The sequence below is a fragment of the Paroedura picta genome, chromosome 6, assembly GCF_049243985.1.
Source record: "Paroedura picta isolate Pp20150507F chromosome 6, Ppicta_v3.0, whole genome shotgun sequence".
Taxonomy (NCBI): Eukaryota; Metazoa; Chordata; class Lepidosauria; order Squamata; family Gekkonidae; genus Paroedura; species Paroedura picta.
In genome coordinates, this window is record NC_135374.1 from 39789987 (window position 1) to 39817068 (window position 27082).

The 27082-nt window shown below is 42.2% G+C and overlaps 2 protein-coding genes across 10 annotated transcripts in view; one reads left to right on the forward strand and one right to left on the reverse strand.

The window, feature by feature from the left end:
* The window catches only part of PROS1 (protein S), a 37607-nt gene extending 31349 nt beyond the window's left edge, over positions 1-6258 (reverse strand). The window contains exon 1 of one of the 2 annotated variants that reach the window (XM_077342207.1): positions 5876-6258. In XM_077342207.1, coding sequence (XP_077198322.1) covers positions 5876-5945 — 70 coding nt within the window. In that variant the 5' untranslated portion in view covers positions 5946-6258. Of the gene's footprint in view, positions 1-728; positions 1895-5875 lie in introns of those variants that run through there. The other variant, XM_077342208.1, reaches the window with a different exon arrangement.
* A 6037-nt stretch (positions 6259-12295) lies between these two features.
* Positions 12296-27082, forward strand: part of ARL13B (ARF like GTPase 13B) — a 50762-nt gene continuing 35975 nt past the window's right edge. For 5 of the 8 annotated variants that reach the window (XR_013231846.1, XM_077342210.1, XM_077342209.1 and 2 more), the window contains exons 1-4: positions 12296-12444; positions 13822-14001; positions 16346-16416; positions 19821-20070. Coding sequence is in view for 4 of the 8 variants with exons in the window: in XM_077342210.1 (XP_077198325.1) it covers positions 13943-14001; positions 16346-16416; positions 19821-20070 (380 nt within the window). In the remaining 4 variants the exon portion in view is untranslated. Of the gene's footprint in view, positions 12445-12481; positions 12667-13821; positions 14002-16345; positions 16417-19820; positions 20071-27082 lie in introns of those variants that run through there. The other 3 variants (XR_013231848.1, XR_013231847.1, XR_013231850.1) reach the window with 3 other exon arrangements.

A 27082-nucleotide genomic window follows, 5' to 3' on the forward strand; every position in this document is an offset into this window, starting at 1 on the left:
TCTTTCACCCCCCCCCCCCAATCTATCACCCGTTGTATTCCTGAATGCAACAGGCTTGACTCCTAGTGATCCTATAAAGGCTGGAAGTCTTCCTAACAAGCAGTTCCTCACAAACATCCATTTTCTGCCCTAGTCAGTTGCACAAAAAAGCAGGGTAAATTGACAACTGGGACCATCTGTCCCACTTGGGAGTGAAATTAACTAGATCACAAAATGCTTGCCAGGAGGTGCTGGAGGAGAAAGACTCCATCCTTAGAAACAAATGAGTAGCCGTGTTGGTCTGAAGTAGCACAATAAATTCAGAGTGAGGAAGAGTGCTTGCACTAGAAAGCTCACACCTTGAATAAATCTTTGTTGGTCTTAAAGGTGTTACTGGACTCTGATTTTATTGTTCATCAGAAGTTATTTGAGTTGTTTTGATCAGATCTGATGGCAGAAACCAATGGGCTCATTCAGACACTAGGCTGGAGCACTTAAACTGTGATATAGAAATAGATCAAATAAAATACGTAAACACCCCAGACTGAAGCTGAATCTTGAGTGCTGTTGGCAATTTAATGCCTTTCATTGAGTATTTGTGAGAGAAAATCCATCTGGCAAATATGCCCCCCCCCCCCCGAAAATAAATCCTGCTAAAGAGCCACATTTTGTTATTATTATTCAAGGTGGTAAACAGCAGCTATGTTATCTTTCCACAGCAAGATTATCTCAGCACAGGAAAGCCATACCATTGCTACCGAGAAGTTGCTTGTAGAATTACATTGCAAAATAAGGAAAGACTCCAAGATTGATTGCTCCAGTCTACTGCTTCTGCAAGTTTTGGCAAGCATTAAACCCAAGACAAAAGAAACAGACAATTTAAGGTCTTAGCCTCATTTGACCTTTAAAGGTTTTTTTTTTTTGCTAATGTTATTTCATGCTAGTTTAGGGCTATATTTTAGAACTTAACACTCAAGAGTTTGCTGTTGATTGATGCTAGAGGTTAAATTTAACTTTAAATGTATTACTGCTATGTTACTTTTCATCCTGTTGTGTTCCTTTTGCTTCAGTTTTTTTTTCATTGACAATTATATTGGTTCATTGACCCTGAGGGCAAATTCTGTTATCTGGAAAAGGAGAGTATCATCATCTTTAAATAAATAAATGATACAAACAACTTACTGACATTTAAGGTCATTAAAAAATAATTCTCACTTAAAATAACTCCTCAGTACCACAGTGAAAGTTGATAATCAAATGAGGTTTTGACTCCTTCCAGTCAAACACAGAAAAGATAACAGACCTCACCACCTTCCTCAAATCAATAGGGGACTTTCTATTGACTGCAACATATCTCAAGAAAAACAGAGCCAGTAAAGGGCAACCTTTTATCAATCCAGAGTTCAAGGTACTGGTACAGATATTTGAGGGTCACAGCAAAGGCCATTATACATCAAGTTACTCTTTTCCTATGCTACAGACATGGGATTGGATTGTACATCTTAATTCAGGTTAGCATTTACAGTAACTAATTTAAATCCCACCCTTCCCAAGAGTACATGGAATTTTAATACTAAATGGTAAACACAATTTGTACAGCTTATCAAATAACTTTTCTTCCCATTTAACCTCAGAATTATTTTTTAAAATCTTAGTGACAAACACCCTTTCTTTGAAGAATCCTGTATAACTAGGTTGCTCATGCAGCATTTTGTATCTCAACGGGTGTTTTCTAACATTTTAATGCCATTCCATACATATTAAGATTGTCACTCAATGTGTCAAATTATATTCTTTTAGCCAAGAATTCTAATCTGATTTTTGCCTTCAAACCATAAGTCACTTTAAGTAACAATTAAACAAGAATGGAAGACTTAACTCATCAATGTACTCAAAACTTCTTTGTGAAGCAGAACAGACTTCTTCTTTACTGCTGAAACTGATCCACAAAAAAGAAGTTAGAACAGACAGAGTGAGTTGGTTTTGGAGCAGCCAAAATAAATGGCAGAGGGATTATTACTTTAGATGTTCAAGATCAGAACAAAATATATGAGCTGAAATGCCTATGTAGTGCATCCACAGAGTGGGGCTTAGGGTTGTTATTTACAGCAGTGGTCCTCAACCTTTTTATCACCGGGGACCACTCAACGCTGGGGACCACTCACCGGGGACCACTCAACGCCTTTTACTGAGGCCCGGTGGTGGTGGGGGTTAGTTTACTCCTCTACTCTCAACCACTGCCCTAGCACTCTCTGATCGCTATGGTAATGTTTAAACATCCCTTCAAAATAAGATACAGACACGGCACAACAATGAAGTGTGTTGTAAAGGGCTGGGGGGGGGGATGAAGTAAAGGGCCGGGGGGGAGAGAAGGCGTCTTTTGAGGCCCACCTCCAATTAGTCGAAGGACCACATGTGGTCTGCGGCCCACAGGTTGGGGATTGCTAATTTACAGTTCCTAAGGGTATTCCTCAGTGTTCAAAACCTACAAGGAAAGACTTGCTGCATTTTTCCATCACTTGGATTTAAGTGGCAGGAAAATCCACATGAGGTGTCCTTCCTTTCAGGCTGAATCCATTCATTGTTGGATAGTATGTTATTGAAGGCATAGCAAAATTCACAAGTCACTTCTCATGTCTACATGTGTGTGGTACACTGTGAAACTAGTTTCTGACACTGAAGTTGTGAATTAATAAACTCCAAAATGTCCTATTGTTAACAGCCTTGCTTAGATCTTGAAAACTGAAGACTGAGACTTTCTTTGTTGAGCCAGTCCATCTCATGCTGGGTCTTTTCCTGCTGCTTTCAATTTTTCCTAGCATTACTGGTCTCCTCCCTATAAGTCTTGTTATATCATGATGTGACCAAAGTACACAAAGTTGCCTCAGATTGGTCAATTTTAGCTTCAAGCCTGATGAAGGTCCATGGTATCTGTAAAACTCTCCTTCAACACATTTGCTTCCTATCAGCTTGTTTCTTTGTCCAGCTTTCACATCAATACATAGATAAGGACTACTATAGTATCTTGGTCTTCAGTGATGCATCCTTATATCTAAGGATCTTTTCTAGTTCTTTTATGGTTGCCCTTCCAAGTCTCAGTCACCTTCTGATTTCTTGACAGCAGTCTCCCTTGTGGTTGATGATTGAGCCAAGGAACAGAAAGTCTTTTACTTTTTGCAATTTCTTTATTGTTAACCTTAAAATCATGTCATGCCTCAGTAATCGTTACTTCTATCTTTGTGATGTTCAGCTGTAATCCTGTTTTGAAGCTTCCTCCTTTAACCTTCACCAGAAGTTGTTTCAAGTCTTCATTATTTTCTGTCAGTAATGTAGTACTATTTACATATCTCAAATTGTTCATGTTCCTTCCACTAATGTTTACTCCCTTCATCTAAATCGAATCCATCTTTCCTTATTATATGTTCTGCATACCTAATGATAAGTTCTGAATATACTCGTCCACATATTCCATGTAATAGCCACAGCACAAGATAATGTAATATTAGTGTAATATGCATGAAAGCTTTGAGGCAGTTAGCTATCTTTTCTGAGATGTATGAGTGGGAAGGTGATGCACGAAAGTAGTACAAAGATATTCATAGAAGCAATCCCCAGCATTGTATGTAAACATTTTTATCCTACCAGTCCTTTAAGGAACTCAGGGCTGACTACTTGAATTGCCTCTCCCCCCACTTCGTCTTCACATACTGCAAAGTCAGTCAGGTTAGGATTAAATGATTGGCCCAAGATCATCCAGAGTGCTGCATAGGGATTTGCATCCGAGTCTGTCAGGTCCTAGTTGAAACCATTAGCCACTATACTACATGAGTTCATTCCAGAGGGGCAGCTGTGTGAATCCACTCCTCCCACTGTGTGAATCCACTACTCCTCTGTTTCCAGATAGAGTTTAAGGTATTGGTTTTAACCTTTAAGGCTATACATGGCTTGGGCCCTGCATATCTGCAGGACTGCTTGTATGCCAATGCCCCCCCAGGGCACTCCACTCTGCGGGCATGAATCTGCTGGTCGTCCCGGGCCCCCAGGACATTCGGCTGGCCTCAACCAGGGCCAGGGCTTTTTCGGCCCTGGCACCAGCCTGGTGGAACAAGCTCCCGGAAGAGCTAAGGGCCCTGCTGGAGTTATCAGCTTTCCACAGGGCATGCAAGATGAAGCTCTTCCACCAAACGTATGGTTGAGACCGGGCTGAGGTCCCGGAGTTATTATCAGGGATCCCCTAGAATCAGTGAGGTCAGGATGCTCGCTCCTAACGAAAGAGCTCCTGACTGCAACTGGACAGGGGACGGGAGACGGAGAGTTAACTCCAACAAATTGCCATCCTTTAATGCAGGGGTAGTCAACCTGTGGTCCTCCAGATGTCCATGGACAACAATTCCTAGGAGCCCCTGCCAGCAAACACTGGCAGGGGCTCATGGGAATTGTAGTCCATGAACATCTGGAGGATCACAGGTTGACTACTCCTGCTTTAATGTATTGGGGGTTTTATGGGTTGGGTTGTTTTATTCTTTTATTGTAAACTGCCGTGAGTCCATGAGAGCAGCAGTATATTAATTAAAAATATATAAATAAATAAAACATGTGGCATCTTAAAAGACAAATAAAACACTGTAGCCCAAGCCCTGGTGATAAAAAAAGCACTCAGCAATGTGTCACAGGGGCCATCACTGGAAGCTCAGAAATGCTCTCCTACTCCCAGGGACCATCATTGAACTCTGGGGGCTGTCATTCCAAGCCCAGAGAATTCTACTTGAGTGTAATGGAAAGTCCATTCCACATTTTCTTTGCCGCTGTTTGTCTACTGAAATGTGCCCATGCAAATCAACTGGCATCTGTGCCTCCCATCATTTCCAGTGGGTCTTCCAGCATCTCCCATGGCTTCCAAAAGGCATTCTTGTCATTCTTTTTAATACATCCCGTTATGGGTACTCTGCCATCTGAGAGGCCTCTGCTCCCACTGGTACCCATCATGTATCTGGAACTTTAACATCTTTGCTATCGGAAATAACTGGACAGCCAGGTAATGACTGTGGTTCAAAGGAGCTGGTAGGACTGATAAAGACTGTCCCATGGGGCATATTTAGGATCTGTATATGCCTTGGATTCTACGGCTTCATCTGGGGAACTCTTGTCCTCCTCTTAATTCCTATTCATCTGCCCCTTATGCTAACTGTAGATGCAAACTATGCACTGAACTAGGGCTCAGTACACAGCATTGGATGGACCACAGTGGTTACCGCAACATGTGGAGGTGGCAAAAGGGGTGTGAAAGAAATTGAGAAACAACCACTTGAGGAAGGAGAGATGGTGCAAAACCGTGGGGAGTTTTCAAAGTGTCCACGCTCTTCCAAATGTCGCATTAAAATACTGCAGGATTCTGTGAAACAAGTTGTCTTAATGCCCCGGTTAGCTCTCCCAGTCTTCCTCTCCCGCGCACTGGTTGCTCATCTTCGCACAAACAAACCGGATTGCTACGGCAGAAGGGGGGCTCGCTTGAGCCTCGAACCAGTCTCCTTGGCCAAACCGGCAGAGCTTCGCCTCGCTTTTCAGAAAAAGCAGCAGCGGAGCACACCTGACCGCCAAGGCGGACTGCAGTCGCTTCCCCGGGCGTGAAGCCCCCCGAACCGAATCGGACTGACTTCTGAGGAAACTGCGCAGCACCAGATGGTAGCCCGCCGAAGGCCTGCAAGCAAGCGGGATTTGCCCGGGGTGGGAAGGACTGCGGGGAACGCGCAGCCAGCTGGAAGACGCGGGAACGACACTAATCCGAATCGAGCGGGAGACCAAAGGGGAGGGGGAAGGGGGCAATTGTTTTTTTTAAAGAAAGCTTCCCCCGAAAGTTAGCGCGCCGCCGACCGACCGACCGACCGACTTTACTTACACGTCCCAGCCTCCGCGAGAAGCGCGGGCGCCACGAAGAGGCAGGCGAGGAGCAGGCGCTGAAGCCTCATCCTTCAGGGGGCTCGGAAGGGAAGGGAAGGGGCTGTGCCGCCGCTGCCCTGTTTAGCCGGCGCCTGGGAGCGAGGCAGGCGGCGGGGAAATGTGCTGCCAGTCCCAGTCCTCCTCCCGCGTGGGGAGGGGGAGAGGGGGAGGGAAAGCCGACTGGCTGGGGGATGGGGTCACCGCCGGGTAGGACATTTCCAGGAAACGGCCCTCTCCGTGCCTCGCGGGGCGGATAAACAGGATGCACGGGCGGGGGACCCGGGGGCCACGACCCCGAGGCGCCTGGAGCTCCCTCGGGGCTGGCTTCCAGCCGCTGACTGGAAAAGGGGCAAGGCCACCGAGAGATTTCCCGCTAGTTTCACCCTCTTAAGCCGAGGCTCTTGCTTGCCAAGCGAGGAGAGGCTTGAACCGGATCAACGTCATTTGAAGGGACGCTGTGTCCCACAGAAGGCTCTAGAATGGGGCACGGGTCGTCAGACACAATCCGAAGAGAGGGATTTAAAAAAACAATCAAGCGGAATTGATTAGGTGCAGGGAACTATCTTCTAATAAATATATAATAATAAATAGTTATTTCCATCCCACCCTTCCCTGGGCAGACTGGGTCATTTTTCTTAAGAAAGCCCTCTTGAATTGCTGAGCAACGTTCCCAGGTCAGCTGCTCCCAAGATCCTAATCTTTTCCCTGCCTTTGAGCAGGCCCAGGCCTATTGGTAAATGGAGGGAGCACTGGACAGGCAATACTGTGAAAGGCTAAAAGGGAGACAGACAATAGTTGCGCCTGTGCAGAAACAAGACCTAGGTAATTCATTTTACTGGCAACTACTTAATACATGCACCTCTGAAAAAGAAACTTGCCTAGCCTGTGTCCTTGAGTTCCACATACACATGGCAACTTACAATTAAAGTACACCAAAATGCCCCCACAACCTTTTCAGTCTACTCTGCTGGAGTTGGTGCATAGGGACACCAGTTCCTAGGTGGGACTTGGGAATCTCCTGGTTTTACAGAGATCAATTCCTTTGTAGAAAATGGCTGCTTTGGAAGGTGGACTCCCTAGCATTAAACTCCACTCTCCCTGCCCTAAATCCCACACACTCCCAACTCCACAGCCAAAATCTCCAGGCATTTCCAAAGCCAGAGCTGGCAGCCCTATTGGTGCACAAAACATTTTGTGGGCTTTCCTGAATCAAGCTTAAATATGATTACAGTGCTGAGGACACCACATCTACTTAAGAAACTCACTGATAGAAATAATTAGTAGCCCTGTTCACAAATTACTCTGAACATACAATCCATGGAAGATGTACACTTTATTTTTTTTTTAGGTACGTCCATTTGCATGTTACTTTCAACACGTGATTGACACCACATTCATTTGTTTATTTACAGTCATTCACCAGCATATTAAAACCACATACTTTTCTACTCGTTGGTCTTTCGTTTCCTTTGTAAAATGAACACACATTGCCACTTTCTTACAAACAGATGTACACATACAGGCAGAATGTATAGATGTTCGTTTCATCACGTAAACCGGGAGGGCTAGAATTGTGGGGAAATTCCACAGGAGGAAGGAAAAGTTTCTGCAACCATCATGCTTTTATCCTTTTGCCCAGTGGTTTGTAAGCAGGCCTTGTAATTTTTGGTTACTTACTCTTACAGGCACTTTTATTTTGGTGTTTCAAATGACATTGTCAGCATCCAATGTCCCAGCAAAAAACTGGCGGCTACATTCTCCATTTTAAATCTCTAGTGGGGGGATCCACAAAACTGGATTTCCCTAACTATGTAGCGCAAGCAGGAGGTGACCAACCAGCAACCGCAAGCAAACTAAACGTGCATAACCAAAATAGCAAAAGGAGTGCGAATTCCTCAAACCCGCCTCCTCCCCCTTCTCCTGGGAACAGGGATTTTCTTTTGTAGCAAACTGCCTGGAGCAATGAATATATGTTGCTTCATCCAGGCAGAGCAAAAACAAACTTTTCTCCAACAGTTGATGCAAAAAGCATGCCTCTCAGACCCCCCCCCAAAAAAAAAGTGAAAAGAAATACTTTACTGCAGATTCAAGGCTGGTGGGTGGCATTAAAATAAGCACTACGCATCTAAGATTAGATGCATGATTCTCCTTCTCACCCCCACCCCCATCGTTTTTTGTTGCTCTCTGCCTTCCACCCAGTCTGACTGTGAGGAGGAGGATTAGCGACATCCCATCCTGCCCTCGAGAGCTCAGTCGTTCACAGGTCCTTTCTCCTCACCCCCCTTCCCCATGTACTGCTCAGCCAAGCGTGACGCCCCTCACAAAGGAAGCTTTGCCAATAAGGGAGCTCCTTGGAAACATCCGGCTGCAAGACAGGAGTTGGCCAGGTGAGGAGCAACTGGCAAGAACTGCTGCAGGAGGGATTAATTCCAGCAGTTAGTGTCTGAGGGGACCAGGAGAGAAGTGGGACACGGCAGCCGTGAAGTGGCTATGCATCTATCATGCATCTATGATTAGGCATACCAATGGAGAAGTTTCACTTACGAAAAAAATTGCTTGCATCGCAGTCCTTTTAAAATGGGAAAGGTGATTGGCTACCTAGCATGACTGACAGGCGAAGGGAGAGAGACGCATGTATAGTGCGTTCCTCTCCTCTGCCATTTCAGACAGCCATGTGGAGTGCCAGGAAGTGCCAAAAAGCATCAGAATAAAGGGGGAGAGCAAGAAGGTGAGAAATGGTGAGGGGGCGATTTTTATTGCATCACGCAATTTCGCTGGTGCTTTTTTTTTTTTTTTTAGATGTGCAGAAAAGCCCTGGGAATCTTGCTCTAGAGAAAGCTGCCTATTCCCTTCTGCTGCCATCTTTCACTAGCAGGTGAATTTTTTTGGCTCATTTTACATTGCCTCAGTGATCTGTACTTTCTAATCCAATTTCTGCACATCATAACTTCCAAAACTGCTTTCTTACATTTTGAAATTTTGCCAAATGTTCCACATTGGTTTTGGCTACTCTTAGAGACAAAATAAGTAGTGGCCACTCTTTCGGTAACTCTGCATTTGGAATCTTAAATATTTTTAGCTTAGGCAGTAGCTTGCAACATAGTGAATAATTATGAATTTAATTTGGTTTGTTATAACAGTACCAGCTATACAGGCTATTTTAAGGCTCAGAAGAGTTCAGGTCCCCTTTAAGATACTCTCCCCCAACTAATCATGCCATCAGATAAAAGTGAACAGTGTAGGGTGGTTCACAATCACATTTTTCACCAATCCCAATGGTAGATGAGACTTAAACCACCTCACAAAACAAGGGCAATATTAAATATAATGTTCAGAAATAATTTTTATACCAAATGAATTTAAGGGTGAACTAAATGCTTCTATATTCCTAGGGGATAACATGGAAGAGGGTGGAACACTGCTACTAGCAGTTATCTCCAGTAACCCGGCTTGCAAATTCCTAAACAGGAAGCACCGGGTAGCAATTTTGAATGAGGTGGCAGAGAAAACATGATCAGAGAAATGCTGTATGCCAGAATGTGTGATGGATGCAAAAGGAGCAGCAAAGACACAAGATGCTTGAGGAAGGAGAGTGTGCCAGGATGGCTTTTAGGAGATAACGCAGAACATGAATGTCATGATGGCCGTGATGTATGTAGCTAGGACCTAAAAGGTTGAATGTCTAAATGTAGACAATAGTTACATAAACGTTTATTGTGTACAGTTTTTTTTAGTTAAAAACATACACAAAGCTCATAGGCCAAAAACATAAGCACCATACAGTCTTAGGCCTTTTTTGTTTTCTGTTCCATGTAGCAATTCTCCTCTCTTTGTTCTTTGGCTGCTATGGATGCCCTGAAGAAGCCATGTGATCTGCTTCAGGCTATACAAAGCACACCTTCAAATAGGATGTTTAGCTACAAGATCTAAACCAATCTGGACACAAAGTCCTACTTGAAGACACAGTAATACTGGACAACACCAACAACCATTATGTTGTTGGAAAGCCACTGAAATTCACAAAAGCTGATAGTTTTTAACAAAAAAGAGAGACTGAAAATGAATAAAATCTGGCTACCAGGCCTAAAAAACATCAGAATAATAAAAAGGGACACTAAAGATACCTCACAACGGTTCATCAGATAAAACACCTTAACTAATGGACATTCTAATGAACTCCACCCAGACACAGTTCAGCCCCTGGGAGACAGGAATGTGATACATTCCCCTCCACAAGTAACTAAATGCTCAGTACCTAAGTCACTAAAATGCCCAATAACTGTTCACATATTCCACACTTTGACAGAGAGAAATTTGCATCTTGCCATGTCTTACCTCTGAAGATGCCAAACATGGTTACTGGCAAACCATCAGGGATTAAAATTATCAGATCACATCCACACAGCCCAGAAAAAATCACAATTGTCAGCTGGTTTTATTATGAGTTTTAGTTTGGTTTTCCTACTATTTAAAATATATTTTATTATGTATATTTTTAATCTGTCACCCACATTAGTGGCCTTTATCAGGACAGAAAGGCAGAGTATAAATTCTGTAACTAAATAAATAAATATTTTATTGGGCTGGGGGCTAGATTAAGGCATGGCACACTACATTCATATTATGGGTTTTTAATCTACTAATAAAAATATGGAATGTAGCAATTTTTGCAAGACAAGTTTCTCTATTTCAATGCATATACTTCTCAGAAGTGATGAGGAGTGTACTATAGCAATAAAGTTTACTATAGTACACTGGGAGTGCACTATAGCAATAAAGTTATGGCATAAAAGGCTGTCATCTCCATAGATCAAGGGCAAATCACATGCCAACGGTGAACATAGTTATGTCGCAAGAGAAGCTTCATGTCTACAGCCATGCCATAGATATGTGCTGGGAACTGCAGCCAATAGTGTTCCCTGTGTTTTACAGCTGTTCTTCATCCTTCCAAGTATTAATCTTCTTTTGTTTTTATCTTCAGTCTTTATTGCATCATCAAATAAACTATGTCAGCATCAAAACTAAAGACATGCCAGACACATATAAATTCCAAAACCCTGATTGAGAGCCATCGTACTGTGGCAACAAATGGTGAACTGTGGGTTTTATTTCCCCAGGACTGGGTAGGACTTTCCTTGCTGAGGCTTTATTTACTGTACCAATATTACTGTCATGTAAAAGGCAGCAAGCATGTCTCCTTCATAGTATTCATTCTGTCACAGATACAGCAGGGTTGGCTGTTTAGCAAATTTGCAGTGCAGCCCTGAATTGAGTTACATCATTCTAAACCCACTGACTTCAAAGTTAAGAAGGGCACTAAAAGTCAATTCTGTGCTTTCAGATAAAGCCGTAAATACCTTTGCACGGTTTCTACTCACCAGAGGGAGTAAAGTCTGGGTTTTGAGATAGTGGTTCAAACAATAAGAATTCCTTTTTCACAGAAAAAAGTAAGAGTATGGGGAAGTTACACAAACAAGTGATTCCTCCCCCACCCCCCAATAAGTATAAATCTGGCTGTTTTGGATGGGCATGCCATAATCCAATGAATTTGACTCTTACAAAAAAATTCAATCTGGAGAAGAATTTAAGGTACTACTGGGCATGTCCTTCATTTTACTACAACAGGCAATACTAAACTTACATGGGACTTGACATGCCCTAGGTTCCTAGGTATACCCGTATCATTATCTATCACTTCTTAGTTGTACACCCAATATTCTCTAACTATTGTCACTTTTCGCTGTGTGCTGTTAATTCTGCTGTTTATCTCAATATGAAATGATTGTCAGTGGTATAAAAATCGCGCAAGTTCGTAGAGTCTTTTCTTTCCTAAACATCTTTATACACAGATAATTTGTATTGGTTAACATGACAAAGGGCTGCCCTTCCTAAACCATTCTCGGGCACGGTAACTGAATTGATCTCTAAGACTGCACAAGCAAAACCCTAGCCGCAAAGCTGAACTATGGCTCCGTAGCAGAGCATCCGCTTTACGCGCAGAACGTCCCACATTCAGTCGGCGGCTGAAGAGCAGCCGTGTTAAGCAGCGGTGTCAAAGATGCCGGGAGTAGTTGCCAGTCAGATAGCACAAAGCTGACCTTGGAAGGCGGCGGCGGCGGCGGCGGCGGCGGCGGCGGCGGCGGCGTGGGTTCAAGCCGACTTTAGCAAGCCTGCCCTGCCTAAGCCGCCACGCGACCGGCATTTCCCTCCCGTTGGAATTCTTCCCCCGCCTTTGTAGGAGCAAGTCCTTGGCGGGTAGCCATCAATCCAAATCGCCCACTTCCGATTGGCTCTTGGCTTCCCCCGCGACTCTCCTGCCCCTCCCTCCATCGCTCTTTTGTAACTATTGGCAACCAGCTTGGTTACGCGTCCCTTCGGGGCTCCGTTGTTATTGAACGACACGCTATTCCGACCAATGAGCGGGCTGCCCCAGCGTCACGTGGGGGAGGATCGGCGGAGGGAATCGTATCACGTGACCTGTCGGGAGGGCCGGTGCTCGCTCTGTCTGAGTCTGTGGCCGCTTTGAAGGTACTGGATGGGGGGGGGGGGCGTTGGGGAAGGAGGGGAGAGGACTTGGCAAGGCCCTGCGTGTTGGTGTTGGGGTGATTTCGTCTGGAAGAGAGCAGGCCTTGCCGCGAGGCTGGCTGTGAAGAAAACCGTGGAAGACGCTGGGATGCCGAGGTTGGCCGAAAGCTGTTGTTGGAAGTCGGCATTGCTCGTTCCGCAGCGATTTTTGGCGCTAAAAGCTGGGTAAGGGAGGGGGAGGAGGATACTGTCTCGTGCGCCTCATAGCTTGCTCATGGTCGGCTGACGAGGGCGCGTTGCGGAGCAGGGATATGTTGGCGTAAGGGCACAAGCAAGTTCAGCCTAGAAACATAGTCAAAGCCCAAGCCTAGCCTAGCCTCGGTTGCTTTTGAGGTCAATAACTTTTACACCATGGTGAGAATGTGTGGGCTGTAGGCCACCGACGCTGTGTTGTTTCTGTTTTGAAAGCACTTGTAAAGGATTTGTGTTTGTTGCATTTATGTGTGTGTTTTTTCATAAAGCATCTTTCGAAAGAGTAAGGTGTCAAAAATCCATGTGGCACAAGCAGCCATCCAAGAAAGCCAAGTAGTTGTTTACAGAAGGATTTTGTGGCTTAAACATTTCAATGGAATCTTCCTCCTCAAAAAAATCTTGCACTTCTGATTTCTTTCTGAGTAAGTCTGTGTGTGTAAGAGACTTACCATGTCCATATACTCCAAGGACATAAGGAGATAGCTACAATTTAGCCAAAGTATATGCGTTCAACGGTATGCTGTAAAATCTTGTGAAAATAGTGCATCCTTTCTGCATAATGAAGAACCTCTTGTGGCGCAGAGTGGTAAGAGCAGCAGACATGCAGTCTGAAAGCTCTGCCCATGAGGCCGGGAGTTCAACCCCAGCAGCCGGCTCAAGGTTGACTCAGCCTTGCAACCTTCCAAGGTCGGTACAATGAGTACCCAGCTTGCTGGGGGGTAAACGGTAATGACTGGGGAAGGCACTGGCAAACCACCCTGTATTGAGTCTGCCATGAATATGCTAGAGGGCATCACCCTAAGAGTCAGACATGACTCAGTGCTTGCACAAATGTATGCTTGTCATTTTTAAATACACATACCCATCCTCTTTCCATATATATATTACCATATATAAATGGTAATTCCATATATTTGGTCAAATGCAAATTCTAGTGCTCTGTCTGGGGTTTTTGGTACTGTAAATGTTATTTCTCAATCTACAATACTTTTCATTGGGGCATCTGTGTGAAAAAAAACTCAATGCAAGGCAGTATGTCGTCAGGTTTATAGAAGGAGCTCTTTCCTGCTGCTGAAGAACAAAGCTTGATGAGAGGGTTATTAATAGTGACCTTTCTTACTCTTTCAGCCACAAGACAGCAGCTGAATTGCTTTGTGGAACGGTGCACAATCCTTGATGGCATCTGCAGGATCTGGCTGCATACTGCACCTGTAAAGCATTTTGCGCTCTGAATGGCAATTGCTTAGTGATGTATAGTCTGATGGCCAATTGCTGCAACTGGCTAAAGAGGTGGAGGGAACCTGTTAGGTAAATTTATAACAAATGTTTAGAACAGTCTCAGTTACAGTATTTTGAAGTGTTCGTTGACAAGAAGGGATTCTGTTATATGCAGAGAATGTTCCAAAACTAAACCAATGTTACCTTGTAATGATTCGTACACAGAGGTCAAGCAAACAACTTAGAATCTCTGTCCCCTAACTTCAGTGAAGACCCATGTTGTGCTATAAGTGAAAAGGCAATTGGATAGTGGCTGATCCCTATTAGAAATTTTGTTTTGATCTTGGAGTAGTAACTTTGTTTCAAGGAGCTTTTAAAAAAATGTTTTGGTTAAAGACACTCTTTAATTGTTAGTCATCTTAAATGTTCAGAGTAATTTACAACGTGATTGTTTCTTTGTAAGTCATTCTGAGACGCTAAATAATCTCTGCTTGAGAAGAGTATAGTTAAGGTATATATTGCACAGGTTTCCCTCCCCCCCCATTTTTGGCTCTAAAATTTATCAGTCAGATTTTATGACCACATGCAAAGCTTTAAAAACAGGAGTTCCCCAAAATTATTGACTCATTACAAATAACTTATTTTCTGCATATGGATTTAAAATTATTTTTCAAAATCCTAAAACTTCATAACCTATTAAACGTCTGGAATTGCAAAATTTAAATAAAGCCAAAAGGGAAAGGAGGGGGGCTGCCTTAAGGGAGCAGATTCCCTACCTTCAAAAAAGGGCAGGTATATATAGACTTCTATTACTGCCACTCTTCTGGGTATTCTGATTAGCTAATAAAAACCTACACCATCTCTCCTATCCAATACTTCAAAATTGAGCCAAGGCTCAGCCTAGGGACGTTAAGTAACAAATGGCCTTGGAGAATGTAAGTGTAGCGTGCCCTTTCTAATTAATGTAACCCATAATTAACCTAAAAACCATATTGAAACACTACTTTTAAGATTTGTGATTTGAGATTATTTAATCTCAGAGCCTTCAGGGAAGGGCAGAATATAAATATAAATAAAAAACATAATTACCATATTTTAGTGTGGCTGTTCCTAGCTCCTTGGTACACACTGCAAGTGGCAAAACACAAAATGAAACTTTGCAGTTTGTTTCTCTGCTGTGCAACCTCCAGAGCTTAAATCGGACCTAGTCTTCAGCTTCAGTCCTTTTTTTAAAAATGTAATAACATACCCAAAATTGGGATAATTGTCCTTCGTTGTGACCATAAACCTGCCAGCACTCCCTAAAAGCCAGATTGAAATATATTGTAAGGGTAGCCAGGCATACATATTATTAGTTTATCGCAATAGAAAAAGCTAGATTTTTGTGGCATTTTAAGACTAACAATTTTAATTCTAATAGCTTGTGAACTACATTTGTGAACTACAACCAGAAAGCTGTGCTAGAATAAAAGTTTCTTAGTCTTAAGTTGCCACAGGAGTCCCGATTATAAGAATTGTCTTATGGATTTCACAGTTCCCTTCACACAGATTGGCTTGGTCTTTGAGTTGCAGGAAGACAATCCAACATTATTTTACTTTATCTAATGACTTGCATATCATTAATGACAGAGGGCCTACAGAGAGTTGGCACAGGGAAAGGATAACCAAGGATTGGAATGAAACCATGGGGACTGAAAGTGTGTGAGTAAATGGGAGGGGTACACTGGCAGGGGACCTATAAGAATGGGGAAAAGAGAGAGAAAAACATGGTGGTGCTTGAAAATAGAACAGGTTGCTATATTCCTTGTTATCTCCTAAACATGTATGGTCAGTATGCCAAGCAGGAGGACATTTGAAAACAAAACTGGAACAGATTTAGAGAGACTTCTGCAATTCGGTGTGAAAGATACAAATAGAAAGTGCCATTTGGAAATGAAAAAAGTTTATTTGCTCTATACTGAGCTAGTGCAATGTAGTTGTTTTTGGGATGATCTGCAAATAACACACTACTAGCTGGGCAGGTTATATACACACCTGTGGAAGTCTTTAGAAGTAAGTCCTTTATGAAAGCAAAATTTTCCAATGTAGTTACACTGGGGGGGGGGTAAAGTGACTTTTATTGGTGTGCTTTTTCACACTGTCATGTTATAAAATGCCTTATTTCTATGTATAAAGGAACCTTAATTCTTACAAAATCATTAACTATTTATTTACTTCTTGCATATTGTAGACACAAATATTGGCAGTCCAATGTAGGATTTTTGAGGGGTTAGAATTCATTTTGACACTTAACTCTGATTTTCTTAATATGGTCTCACCCTAAAGTATGGAGACATAGCAGCTTCCAACTGCTTTCTGTTTCTGAAATACAGTGTGACATTCAGCTCAGTGAAAAAGTCTGCAAATGCTCTTTTTCTTTTTCTGTAATTCAAAGGAAGGTGACATTAATCATGGTGGGTCTTGATAATGCTGGGAAAACTGCAACAGTGAAAGGAATCCAAGGAGGTAAGATGCATTTTAATTCCAAACAATCTCATCCAGTATTACAAACGGCATTCTGAAAGGTCCTTGAATGAATTCCAAGGGACCAAGCCCTATGAAGATAGGTTGAGGGACTTGGGAATATTCAGCCTGGAGAAAAGGAGGTTGAGAGGGGACATGATAGCCCTCTTTAAGTATTTGAAAGGTTGTCACTTGGAGGAGGTCAGGATGCTGTTTCTGTTGGCTGCAGAGGAGAGGACACACAGTAATGGGTTTAAACTTCAAGTACAACGATCAGGGGTAGTCAAACTGCGGCCCTCCAGATGTCCATGGACTACAATTCCCAGAAGCCCCTGCCAGCATTCGCCCTCCAGATGTCCCAGCATTCGCTGGCAGGGGCTTCTGGGAATTGTAGTCCATGGACATCTGGAGGGCCGCAGTTTGACTACCCCTAGGCTAGATATCAGGAAAAAATTTTTCACAGTCAGAGTAGTTCAGCAGTGGAATAGGCTGCCTAAGGAGGTGGTGAGCTCCCCCTCACTGGCAGTCTTCAAGCAAAGGTTGGATGCACACTTGGATGCTTTAGGATGCTTAGGGCTGATCCTGCGTAGAGCAGGGGGTTGGACTAGATGCGTAGAGCAGGGGGTTGGACTAGAGTTGGCCCCTTCCAACTCTATGATTCTATGAATTACAGAGCTTGGAGTATGGGACTAGTGAGATCCAAGTGCAAACCTCATTTAATCATGACACTTCAGTATAGCAACTCCCAAAGATAATTTCAGGTTGGGAAAAGAGCATAGAGGAGGAAGCCTAAGCCCATTTTCCGTAAATAATTGTTCCCTTGTGCCTGGAAAGCATAATGTGGACCATTCCTGAAAATTCTGTTGTCAAATTAGGCCCTTGCTTTTTGTTCATCATATCATACCACAGAGTTGTGAGGAAAGAATAGGGATGAGAATAATGAATGTTGCATTGAACCCCAATGAATATGGATGGGACAAATATGTAATAGATGCAAGTAGAATCTTCCTTTTTTTCCTGAAAAGTCAGAGGCACCACCATGCACACATCCTTGTTTAATACAGTCTTGTCTTTGACATGGCACAAAGTAATAAGTCTTTTTCTGGGCTTAGGCTTCATTCATGCATCTGCAAAGGCACTTTGAGTCGAGACTATTGTGCATATCCTTATAGAAGGAAAAAGTTAGTTGGAAAATTGAAGAATCATATTTATCATATGTGTTGCAAACTGGGAAACTTGATAGTATGTAATCTGATAGTAATCTGAACAATTACAGGCAACACCATCATTTGAACTGTAGCAAACAAAAAATGTATTTGGGGTTAATGAGGCATTTCACTTTTTAACATTTGATAGAAAATCATTGATTGCCCTTATAGTCTATGCTGAAACTACTATCTTCTGAAAATCAGTTATGAGTATATGTTAATACATTTAACATAAGAATAAATGTTATAGGTGTATCTTTTGATGACATTGACCTGGGATATAATTAGGAAAACAATCTCAAGGAAAAATTGTGCACACATAACAAACTGTGATTCTAATGATTCTTCTATATCTCTATTGGTGACTGTTTATGCACTGGAGGTTTCACGCTTGGCTGCAGTCTGGAGTTTTAGTCATGGCAGGTTGCCCCACCTCTTCCGGCACCCACACGGGGAGCATTTGGCCCGGTGCACCTCATCTGCCCTCGATTTGTGCTCCTGCATGGGAACTGGGGCAGTGAAGTTCCCAGTGCATAAACAGTCTGTAGTTGTATAGGTGCCACCAGTTTGGCATATCTCCCTCCTTACTAGTGCTTTTTTTTTATTTGTTTGTCAGCCAGCCCCTGTTCCTGACCTGGAAGCTGGGGCTGGTGCTAAATGCAGTGGTAAGGGTTCTCACAGGTACATCATGGAGAATCCATATGCAGCCAGTGTTGCACCACCTGCATTGGTTGCCAGTTCAGGTTAAAGGTTTTGGTTTTGACCTTCAGGGCCATCTGTAGTATGGGCCCAGCATACTTAAGGGACCATCTTACTCCCTAGGTCCCTAGCCCTCAGGAAGTACACCTGGCTTTGACCAAGATCAGGGCCTTTTGAGTTCTGGCCCCTTCCTGGTGGAATGAGCTCCTGGAATGAGTTCCTGCTGAGGGCGCTGGAGAATCTTTTGCAGTTCTGCAGGGCCTGTAAAATGGAGTTCTTCCACCAGGCGTTTGGTTGAGGCTCGGTGGCAGAACATTGTTGGGTCCTTCCTCCAAGTACCCTTCCTATGGATTATAGGGCCACACAGCCCATTGGAGACAGAAGGGGAGACAGGTAGGGGATGATGGGGGTGGGGAGTTTTGTCTTACTTTTGTAAAAAGCCTCAAGCTGGCTGGCTGGAAGTAACAATAAGTATAATAAATAAATAAAATAATATTCACACAACTGGGCTCTGTGTTGGATGATACGTGTATTTTGAACTAGTCGCACTGAACTGCCTTATTATTTTCTGTGAAACTTAATGATTAATGATGCACCCAAAGACATTGCTATAAGAAAATCTGGCCCAGCAGGTTTTCAGGTACAAATGAAACTTTATCAACTTTTCTCCCTATCTTTTTCATAATATTTATTCTGATATTTCTAAATGCATGATAACATGACATCTTAAATTATTTTAGATTTCTGCTAGTTTGTATTAAAGGTCAGATTGTAATTCACAAAAGGTCAGACTATTATACATTATATAGTTAATATACATGTAAAATGCCACAGTTAAATGTTCTTATACCCAACCCAGGCTCTTTCAATCCACTCTGAAACATAATTAACTATTGTTTCAGTGGGTGGGTTGGTCTGAAGTACTACAGCTAAATTCAAGGCCAATAGCACCTTAGAGATAAAGAAGATTTTTGGAGTATAAGCTTTGGAGAGTCAAAGCTCCCTTCGTCAGAGCTACTGAGATTACTACTCAGTTCTGCTTAATGTGGCTTACTCGCAGGAAAGTGTTCTTACACTTTTATTGTAAGTTATACAATAATGTTGGGGACCAATGTGGAATTAAGAGAAGGGGCTGGTGTGAAGTTTGGGGCTTTAAATGCCATTAAAAAGTGGTAGCCTGCTGTGTATTTTGACTAGTGTGGTCTGTATTCCAGCCACTACCAGACACACCGGCCATAATGTGACTTTTCAAAGCAGCCATTCCAATTGAGGCTTGAGGTAAATGAGGGCATAAAGCTGTTCCTGGTATTTGCGTCTCTGTAATGGAGAAGGAGATTGGCAAGGAGCCTGAAGCAAAAATTCTCTCTTCTTCCTGGTGTATGAACAAAGTGTCTTTAGTGGTCATTGGTGTTGGTGGTCAGTAATGGAAGCAGAATGATTTTTAATGTACTTTCTTTGAATATAAGAAATTTGTTTTGTTGGATTTCCTCTTCCCCATAGAATCTCCTGAGGATGTGGCTCCAACAGTGGGCTTTTCTAAAATTGACCTTAAACAAGGACGTTTTGAAGTCACCATCTTTGACTTGGGAGGTGGAAAACGAATCCGGGGTATTTGGAAGAATTACTATGCTGAATCCTATGGGGTGATATTTGTTGTGGATTCCAGTGATCTGGACAGAATGGAGGAGACAAAAGAGACTATGTCAGAAGTTCTAAAGCATCCAAAGATATCAGGGAAACCTGTATTAGTGTAAGTAACATTTTTCTTAAAAATATTTAGATTTTGTGAAGCATCCTTTTTTCTAACCTTTCTTTGATGCTGATTTTTTTTGAGAATCACACATCAGTGAAATTAAAGTGTATTATTTTATTATATTAAATTTAATTGGAAATTATAGGATCATTGCTTTCAGTAGCATTGTTTTATAAAATGAAACATTAAACATTTCATAAGAATTGCATAAGCATGATGTTGTTGATTTGTTGGTATTAATGAAATACACATATTAAACACAAGAGGGTGCAATAGAAGCATTTTCAGAATGACCAAGGTTTCTGAGAACTGTAATAATCCACACTGATTCCACAACTATTCAGGGTGCCTACAGATTTATTCCTATTACCAAGAAATCTGAACGTAATAGTAGAATAGCAACAAACATCATATGCATAAAAGTCCCATTGATTTCAGCCTAAAAAGTTAATATACCTTTGTATAGTAAATTATTATCCTCCATATCTTCCAAGGATCTCAGGTGGTATATATAGTTCTTCCTTCCCAATTTTATCCTCTCACCTTTATACGTATATTTCACTTTCCCATTCAGACCAAAGGATTAACTGTAGCAAAACTGTGCCTAATGTTGTGAAGTACCAGGCTGGGAGATGCTCAGTCCCCAACTCCTATTGCCTTTCAGTGCCTGTCAGACTGGCAGCTTGCAGCTGGCAGGAGGAAATTAAGTGGAAAAATGCTTTTGGTGTAACAGTGTTAAAATAGCTTGCAGGAAAAATACAGTAGTAATATGCCTCTTTAGGAACTGCATGACATTCCTAGTAATCAACAGTGCCTAGAGAGACAGGACTCTGGTTTTACCAAAGTACGGGGGGGTAGGTGATCTACTGACTGGAATAGGGGAGGAATGTTGCTCCGCCATCTGGGAGTCTTAGATTGTACTATTGTATTTCATTAATTGAAGGGTTTTTAATGGAAATTGTTGTATTTTATTGTTTTATCTTGTTGTAAGCAACCTCGAGATGACTGTGTTGGGAGGAATGGGGTATAAATTAAATTATAACACCATCATGGCAATCCTAATTGTATCCTCTGTTTTCAGTCTGTTGAGTAGTGTAATATAGTACAATATAGTAAATGTATTTTCAGAGAAATATGGAAGTATGCTTTAATTAAATTCATTCGTCACCAGCCCTAAGGAAGCGCGCCTAGCCTCAACCAGGGCCAGGGCCTTTTTGGTCCTGGCCCCTACCTGGTGGAATGAGCTCCCGGGTGAACTGCAGGCCCTGGGGGATTTGTCAGCTTTCCGCAGGGCCTGTAAAATGGAGCTCTTCCACCAGGTCTATGGTTGAGGCTGGGGTCAGCGAATCAGGTACATCACTCCCCCCACCAGGAGTCAGAGTGTACGCTACTCCCGCCATCCTTTCCTCTTCACCTCTTTGATAATGGGGGAAGGATGGGATTTTTAGCCATCATTTTAGTAGTTTGATGTTTTAATGGGAATTTAATGGCGTTAGTTGTTGTGACCCGTCTCAAGCCTGTCGGGAGAGGCGGGAAATAAATCTAATAATAATAATAAGTCCAAATTTCCAGCAAATAGCTTTGTATCATATCAGTTTCCATAATTGCTATAGAATTAGGATAAAGAATCTTCTTTTATAATAATTTAGTAGTTTTTGTTTAGAATGATTGCACTCTACCTGCCAGCCATCAATTTCATTTTTAAAAACCCTGCTAGTTATTTTAAAAATATTGTTCTCTTGGTGTTGCTGTTTACACAGTGTATAGGTCACCTGAAACTAATGTTTGTAGGCTGTTTCTTGTTGATTATAAAGTTAGGATGCATGAATCTGTAAGAGAATATCTAATTTACTTTGTACAGTATCACAGTCCAGAATTAGTCTTCATTGCCTTTCTTGAATCCTTCCTGAAAAGCTGAGGTTTTTCCTCGGAAATATATTTAAATCTCTCTGAGGGCCACAAATCTTAGTATTTATCAATAGCAAATATTAATTAAACATTTCTCAGGTGAGAGTACATACAATTTGTTGTGCTTATTCCTTCAGATACAGCAACAAATAACTAAAACTTTATTCCAGAACTCATTTCTACTACTTTACTTAAAAGCCATTTATACCTCTGCTTTCTGCCTCCCACAAAAAGTAGCAGGGAGCAGTAAGTAAGGCTTCCAAACCGGTTTAGTTTGCAAACCAGCCTCCCAGTTCATATTGATTTGTGGCTTGACCGTGAACTGAAACAACCACATAAATGTAGTTCATATCCATCCCTGTTGCTGAGAACCACTACAGTAAAAATCATTGCTGAAAATAATAGGTGCCACAGCGAAATTTCTGGTTTCATCAATACCTTTTCAGACTGCTCCATCTAGTGTGCCATGAATTGCCTTCAGCGAGTCTTTGTGGGCGTTTTTTTGTTAATTTGGAATCTTTTATTTATATGGTTTGTTTATTTTATTTTATTTATGAGCCATTTCAGGCAAGAGTGGTGACTTACAATTGCTGAAGATATAATTAAAAATATGTTCATATATACCATTCAGGACTGTCTTTCCCCCTCCTAGTACAATGTATCATGTGATAACAGCTTATATGCTTTCATATATGTAATCATGTTTTGACCCATTTTTGAGATCCAGCAATGGTGGGGGCTGAATGTGTCTAGCATTGTAGATGCTGTGTGCTGTTTGTTTATGCTTCTCTTCCGTTTTGCAAATGACTTAAGAAAACAAACCAATGTTTAAGTATGTTTAGGGATTCTAATATGTAAGCAGTGGTGTGTCATTTGTTAGGCTTACTATAGGATGAGTGCTTTGATAATATGAACTGCAGGATGAAACCTGAATGGTTCCCAAGCAGCTGTGCCTCTTTGAAGGCATGGCTGGCAGGTCCTCATGGGACATCTGGAGAGCCACAGTGCAGCCACCCCTGCATTAGGGTATTCTGAAACTGATGAATGCCGTGTACATAATCTGCCTATAACAAATCCTAAAGTTTAAGATATTGACAGATAAGTAAGGATGACATGATGTTTACACTGGATACTAAGTTTCTGAAGGTGTAATGTTTACTATATCTGTTGCATTTGGGACCCACCTTTAATCCAAAACAGCAACAGGGGTCTCTCGTATGTTTGTTTAACTGCTTGTATCTGTCTGACTTGACTCTCTTTTTTAGCTTGACCAAATTGAAGTGCAAGTTTGTTTTGCATAGATGGTTAAACATAAAGGTCTGGGTTTTCCTTTGTATCTGATCATCTTCCTTCCTCTCTCTCTTAAAAACAAATCTTCAGTTCTTTCTGTCTGTTAAAGGGAGGGATGAATTGTGGTTCTCTCACTAGTGTGATGCTCCCCCTTCAAGTTGACATGCAGCAACGTATGGTTCTAGCCACATGTTGAAGATCAATGACCTTTGTATGCATTTTCTTTTTTTTTTCTTCTTAAAAAAATTATATTTAGGACATTAGAAACTCACCACTTCAATGCCGTCTAGTGATAAAACAATACACAATGTATTGGTTAATTGTGTTTTGTTAAAGGAAATTCTATGAATTGTTGCAATATGAGCTATTGCAGTTATTTTTCAGTACTTATTGAAAGATTTGGGGTGGGCTGAGATTGCTTTGTTATTTTTTTCTTATATGCCTTGCTTTCCTCCCCCAGTAGGCAGCAAAAGTGACAGTGATGTGGGTTTTCTAGGAAAAACTGAATTGGAATATTTCAGTTAACATCACTTAAATGTTAAATAAAGGAAGCAATACACAATGAATAAGACTAGATTTTGAACAAGCTTGAGTTTGTCCAACAACAGCTCAGACAACTAAAGATGAACAACTTAATTTACATATGTGAAGTGTAAAATTTTCCACTGAAAAGTATAATATTGGAAAGATTTATGCAGCACATCACTGGTGACTCATAACATTTTCCCCTTCATCTTACTCTCACAACAGTCCTGTGCAGAAGACTAGACTGAGAGTGTGTGACTAACTAAGGTCACATGGCACAGTGAAAATTTGAAACTGGGTCTCCCAACTCCTAAGCTGATGCTTAAGCTACCACATCATGTTGACTTTAAAGTTTTATTAAAATGATGAAGTTGTGACCTTCAGTTCTAGGACTTCTGTGAGATGTTGTTTTAGTATAATTGTATGTAGTTTGAATCCTTCTAACAAAAGTTGGATGTCTATATTAATAATATTCTAGAAAATGTGGACTGTAGCACATTTAATGAACCACAGCCTCATTGATACCTGTGATGTACCACGGTGGCTCAGGCTCATCTTAGCAATGGTTCAGAGTCTATCTTCAGCTGAGTGAATACTAGAATTGTTACTCATCAGCCTCTTCTGCCCTGTAAAGCACACATTCCAAATCTTTTTTGAATATTTATATATTCAGTGTTGACAGTATACAAATCGGTGCTTGTTTAAAAAACACATACTAACAAGTATCCAGACTAATGAAGATCTGTTTTGTCTCTTTTCATCTTGTGCAGAAGAATGACAGGAAATCAGATCTGATCAGTGAATAGAACAAAGTATTTTAAAGTATAAGTAACCTTTGATAGCTTTAGATAATGTAATCAGAGAGCAAACAGTTTTTAATTCAAATCTTACTGACTTTGCCCCTCTAGTTTGTCCTGTAATATTAGTTTAATATGTTAATACCATGCATAATACGGTTTTGATTTAACTTATGGAAGGCTGCTTTGATCATTGACATCCATAGAAATCCATTACCAGTTTTAGAACTAAGATGTGAGCACGCTCTCAATACCGAATATTAGGCAGCCCTGTCTTAATTCTTTCTTATTTAGCATGGGCTCTTTTAAGCCCGAGATACACAAATTACTTAAATAGCTGTATGTGTTTACTGTGTACTCTCAAACTAGTAATCTTTTTAAAGACAGAGGCTTGTACACAGAATCACGTATGTTATATTCACATATTATATGAACACTAGAAAGAAAGCCCATTTTATCTGCAAATAAAATGGGCGCTAGAGAAGGAAGTCTTGGCGGGAAGGCCTTGGAGGGCGAAGGCCTCCAGTGGGCGCATAGCGGGGCCTTCTGCCCCCCCCACTGGCGATTGTACTGGGGCCAGGCAGAAGGTGGAGGGCGGCGAGTGCAGGAGAGAAGGCCGGCAGGGCGTTGTGGGTCCGTGGAGGCGCGGGCGCGTGGCGGGGCGTTGGCGGGGCGGCGATGGCATCTCGGGTGGCGGCATACCTATTGTACGGCGGCGGCAGGGCTGACGACAGCAGTCCCGCGTCGGCTGATGGCCGTCGCGGCTCCGGGCGGGTGCAGCGGCTGGTGGCGACGGTGTTGCGGGCGGCGGGAGCGTGTGGCGTGGCCTTAGCGGTGGCGGCGGAGGCCACGGAGATGGGGGGAAGCGGCTTTGGAAGCTGGCGGAGTGGCTGTCGTCCATGGAGGCAGCAGGGCGGCAGGGGCATGTGTGCTGGAGGCGATAGTTCGCTGCCAGCAAAGGAGCAGGGCGGCCGCGTCTTTGACACGGCCGCCCTGCTCCTTTGCCGGCAGCGAACCATATGGGGACGGAGCGTGGGCAGAGAGTCCGGGGCGGGCCAAGTGGCACTCGGTGAGGGCCAATCAGGAGCCGCTTTGTGGCTCCAGATTGGCCCTCTCCGAGTTTTTATCCTGGACAGGTCCCGGCCTAACTCCTCCCCACAAGCCCTTACAGTTTTATTTAGTCAGCGGCGCCGCGGGCGGATTTAAGATGGTCATCTAAATGGAGCTTGTTGTGAAGCTCAGTGGTTGAATATGAGAACCATGTGCCGCATACTGCCTAAAATATATATTTAAAATGTCAAACATTATCTCTTTACACATGCTACATATGAAGAAATCATATGTGAGAGGTGACTCACTAGCACTTAGTAATGCATTTGTAATGTTTCCATTTTCCATTGCCACAAGTGTATGTGACTTCCTTGGCATATGTTCTGATCTTGTGTATAACTGGATATTAGTGTTGCTCTGCTTGGTTTGAGAGGTCTTGGAAATAAGTGCTATAACATTGTTATCAGCTAGGTACAGGTGGGAAATACGATGCTATTCCAAGATCTGTTTATGAATCTTCAAGTGCTGTACTCTATATTCTTGCCAACTAAAATGTCCACTGTTTACTTATGAAACGGGAAGTTCTTTTCCTCTCTGTTTGTTCAAATAAACTTAGCACAAACCTTTTCTGAGTTCAGAAATAGAGTTTTTCTCTTTGTTTTAGTTTGCATCCCTGTGATGCAGTTAGGAACAGCTGGGCTGGTAGCATATCACATCAGAAGGAAATAAATAAACTTGCTTAGACTGTGAAACATGTGCCCTAAGGTACTTTTGAAGTCTTGTCAGTTTTAAACTGATTTTTCTGTTTCCTTGGATGATTATTCCTCAGGGTGTTCATGCACCTTCAACCCTAACATTCAAACCCATGAGGACCAGGAACTTTTAAAAGGAAACTTTTAAAGAAGCAAATTCTACATGCAGTCTCATACTCTGCACAATCAGGCACTCATAGGTATGGAGGATTTTCTGGAATACCAACTAGCTACTTGGAGTGAAGAGGTTTAAACCTATTCCTAGTTGTTTTATGAACAATGAGCAGCAGGAGGAAAAATCACTAGGTATTTATGATTTAGGAAGTTTAACTAATGCCTCTTGAGTACCACTGCAGTGCTATATTTGTCAGCTTAGTGGTTCCCAGGTATTTATTACTGTGCATTTACCTGAAAAGCTTAATTAATCAGAATTTTCTCCGCGTACTTTATGTAGGTTTTTGAGGCAGTTGCTTGTTGGCAGTAGGGGTGCCAAGTCCTCTCTGGCTAGAGGCAGGGAACAGTATGATTGAATGGCCAGATCCAGATTGGGAAACTCCTGGAGATTTGAGGATGGAGCTTAGAGTCTACCCTTCAAAACATCTGTTTTCTTCAGGGAAATTGATGTCTGTAGTCTGGAGATGATTCCCGAGGAATCATCTGGAAGCTGGCAGCCATCCATAAGCAAAC